The 3,252-nt window shown below is 35.4% G+C and overlaps 1 protein-coding gene across 1 annotated transcript in view; it reads right to left on the bottom strand.

The window, feature by feature from the left end:
• The window catches only part of LOC107702427 (ankyrin repeat and fibronectin type-III domain-containing protein 1-like), a 95,717-nt gene that overhangs the window by 48,092 nt on the left and 44,373 nt on the right, over positions 1 to 3,252 (bottom strand). Inside the window, exons 7-8 of the mRNA XM_016504749.1 lie at positions 3,043 to 3,235; positions 791 to 1,001 (exon numbers count right to left, since the gene is read on the bottom strand). Of these exons, the coding sequence (XP_016360235.1) occupies positions 791 to 1,001; positions 3,043 to 3,235 (404 nt within the window). The remainder of the gene's footprint in view (positions 1 to 790; positions 1,002 to 3,042; positions 3,236 to 3,252) is intronic.

Below are 3,252 nucleotides of genomic sequence, written 5' to 3'. Positions count from 1 at the left end.
ACTGTGCTACTTTATCTGTATCTGATTTAGAACGAGCAGAAATCTGTGAGAAATATAACGACCCAAAGACAAAAGAACCGATAAAAAGCTGTTATAGGCGCAATAGCCATGTGGGCAGTGCTGTGTCATATGCCATAGCTGTGCACAAGGTATTTGTCACAGCTCCAGACTTATTTGTTCATGAATGACGTCATCAGCGACTAGTCGACTTTCATCACATAAAAGTCTACTTCAAAAAATCAGAAGTCGTTCAACCCCTAGTATACACACACACACACACACACACACACATACATATACATACATCTATATATATGTATATATATGCACATATACGTGTGTGTGTGTGTGTGTATGTGTGTGTGCCTATATGTATATAGTACTAGTATTCTAGTATAGTACTAGTATACAGTACTGTCATTTGTAATATTTTATATAGCAATATGCAACAGCTGACATTTAATGAGGGGACAAAAGACATGTTACATTAAATCAAATAAAATCTATAAAAAAGGTTTTTACTAAGAAAACACTAGCATTTTAAAATGTTATGTTTTCATATAAAAATGGGGCAATAGCTATAATATGGCATTTTGATGAAAACTCCCATGTCAAATGTTCATAAAGAACTAGATTAATTAATTGATTCACTCCAGTCAAATTACATTGTAAATTTCAAGGATGGTTTAGTGGCTCTTTAATAAGGAAACACTTTAGACACGTGAAGCCCTTATGACACACTGAGGGATTGACTGTTTAAAGCTCATCGCTGTTAAATATGCATACTCACAGTGAGGGCTCTCTTTCCCTCCTGCTTTGAGCAGCAGTTTGGCTATGGGGACGTTGTTGGTCATGATGGAGATGTCCAGAGGCGTCAGGCCTTCACTGTTGGGAGTGTTGAGGTCCAGTTCTTCAGCTGTGTACTGGAACAGCAGGATCTGCACGGCATCCAGGTCCTGCTGTTCAACAGCCTCAAACAGAGCCTCACTGCTCTGAATGTTCTGTGAGGAGAAGAAACGGTTGAAGGTAAGCAGTGGCACTCATGATACTCTAAGTAGTCATTTAGCACACACTTTTATACACACAGTAACTTGCAGAACACTTATTACAGGAACAGTCCCCCTAGTGCACCCTTTTGGTTAAAATCTCTGCTCAACAGCAGTGAAAGCTAGAACAGAATTTGTGGCTCAAAAGCTCAATTGATTTCCTTAGTAATCTGAATGCCCAAAATTCAAAAAAATCTAGCAAAAATTCTCAACCGGTTGCCTATTCACTTTTTATATATATTTGTATGATATATGTGACCCTGGACCACAAAACCAGTCTTAAGTAGCACGGGTATATTTGTAGCAATAGCCAACAATACACTGTATGGGTCAAAATGATGTAGTAAAGATCATGTTCCATGAAGATATTTTGTAAATTTCCTACCGTAAATATATCAAAACTTAATTTTTGATTAGTAATATGCATTGCTAAGGACTTAATCTGGACAAATTTAAAGGTGATTTTCTTGATATTTAGATTTGTTTTTTTTTTGCACTCTCAGAGATACGATTTTCCAGATTTTCAAATAGTTGTATCTCGGCCAAATATTGTCCTATCCTAACAAACCATACATCAATGGAAAGCTTATTTATTCAGTGATGACTGGTTTTGTGGTCCAGGGTCAGATATATATGCAACATTATTTGGGATTTTGATCAGTAATATTTTATTTTGAAATAAATGAATACTTTTATTCACCAAGGACACGTTAAATTGATCAGAAATGACAGTTAAGACCTTTACATTGTTACAAAAATACTAAAAAAAAAAAAAAAAAAGCTGTTCTTTTGAACATTCTATTTATCAAAGAATTCCGAAAGAAAAATATCACAGTTTCCACAAAAATATTAAGCTGCAGTCTTCAACATTGATAATAATAAGATAATAATAATTTCTTAAGCACCAAGTCAACATATTGCCGGTGATCATATGACACTGAAGTCTGGAATTAATTATATTTTAAAATATATTAAATATATATAAATTAAATTACATTTAATTTAATAAATTATTTTTAATTGTAGCAATATTTAACAGTATTTTCCTTATTTTTGATTTTAAAAATGCAGCCTTGGTTAGCATAAATTCTTACCAACAACAGGCATTTCAAAAGTAGTGTATATATTTATTTTTGTAATCATTATAATCATATTTTGAACAAAAAAAAATAGAATTCTACTCTATATTGGATTTCGAATTCTCCCCTGTCTATCATTAGTTAAGTAAACAGACTTATGCAATCTGTTTATCCAGTGTTGTTGTATTGAACTGGTTAGTATGCTTGAACAAATACTTTTTTTGCAATGCACTACACAGACATGTTTATGGTCCTCAGGAACGTCAAGCTATTAATGGCTTACTTATAGATGTTAATGCATACATTTACTGTGATCACAGAAAATACTCTCAATTACTTAAAAAAACATTCACAGATTTTCACCAACAATCAGCACGGACAACGTGAGCACAGATTGCCCATGGATGATTACTCATGGGTTTGACCTATAAAGCCTTTCAATTACCAGCACAGATGCATGGTAACCAGGCATGCACCAGAAGGTAGGCACAGAAATTACTAGTACTCCAATCAACGAATGCAATAATTATTCATAATTAAAATGCGAATTCATACATCTAATCTAACAGCCACAGCAGTTGAGTTTCTCTTCTTCAATTGTGAGTTAAATCCATATATGAAAATATTTGGAGGCAGCAATGGTGAAGGATGTATTCGGGCACTTGAGTCAACAAGATGATTGCTAGACCTAGCTCTATATAATCAGTGACATTTGAAGAAGTTCTGAGAGCATGGAACGGCGCTGACGGTCTCATGAGCACCCGAAATGTCATTCCAGTTTAAAACATGTCATGTGTAAGGTCAAGTGAATGTTAACATCAATTGATTTTACAGAATATAAATGTAAATGTCGACTAATGTCAGCTTTTTATTATAAGAAAAATTGTGAATTATTGATACCCATTTTTTTTACTCACAGAAACTTTGCGGATACGGTCGGATCGGCCAAAAAAGTAGGCATCCTCAAAGGAGGAGTGGCTCCCCTTGAGCTTCTCAGAGAGGTTTCGGTAGAGGCGCTTGGCAGCGCTGGGGGAGGCGGGTCCCGCCCCCTTCTTACTCTGCGTCAGCTGCAGGTTCTGCATCTGTTGGGTCATACTAATGGGGAAGTTCCTGTGGAGTCGAGAAGG

The sequence above is a fragment of the Sinocyclocheilus anshuiensis genome, unplaced genomic scaffold, assembly GCF_001515605.1.
Source record: "Sinocyclocheilus anshuiensis isolate Anshui unplaced genomic scaffold, SAMN03320099.WGS_v1.1 scaffold190, whole genome shotgun sequence".
Taxonomy (NCBI): Eukaryota; Metazoa; Chordata; class Actinopteri; order Cypriniformes; family Cyprinidae; genus Sinocyclocheilus; species Sinocyclocheilus anshuiensis.
Note: the sequence above shows the minus strand (reverse complement) of the source record. Positions and strands in the feature narration are given on the sequence as shown.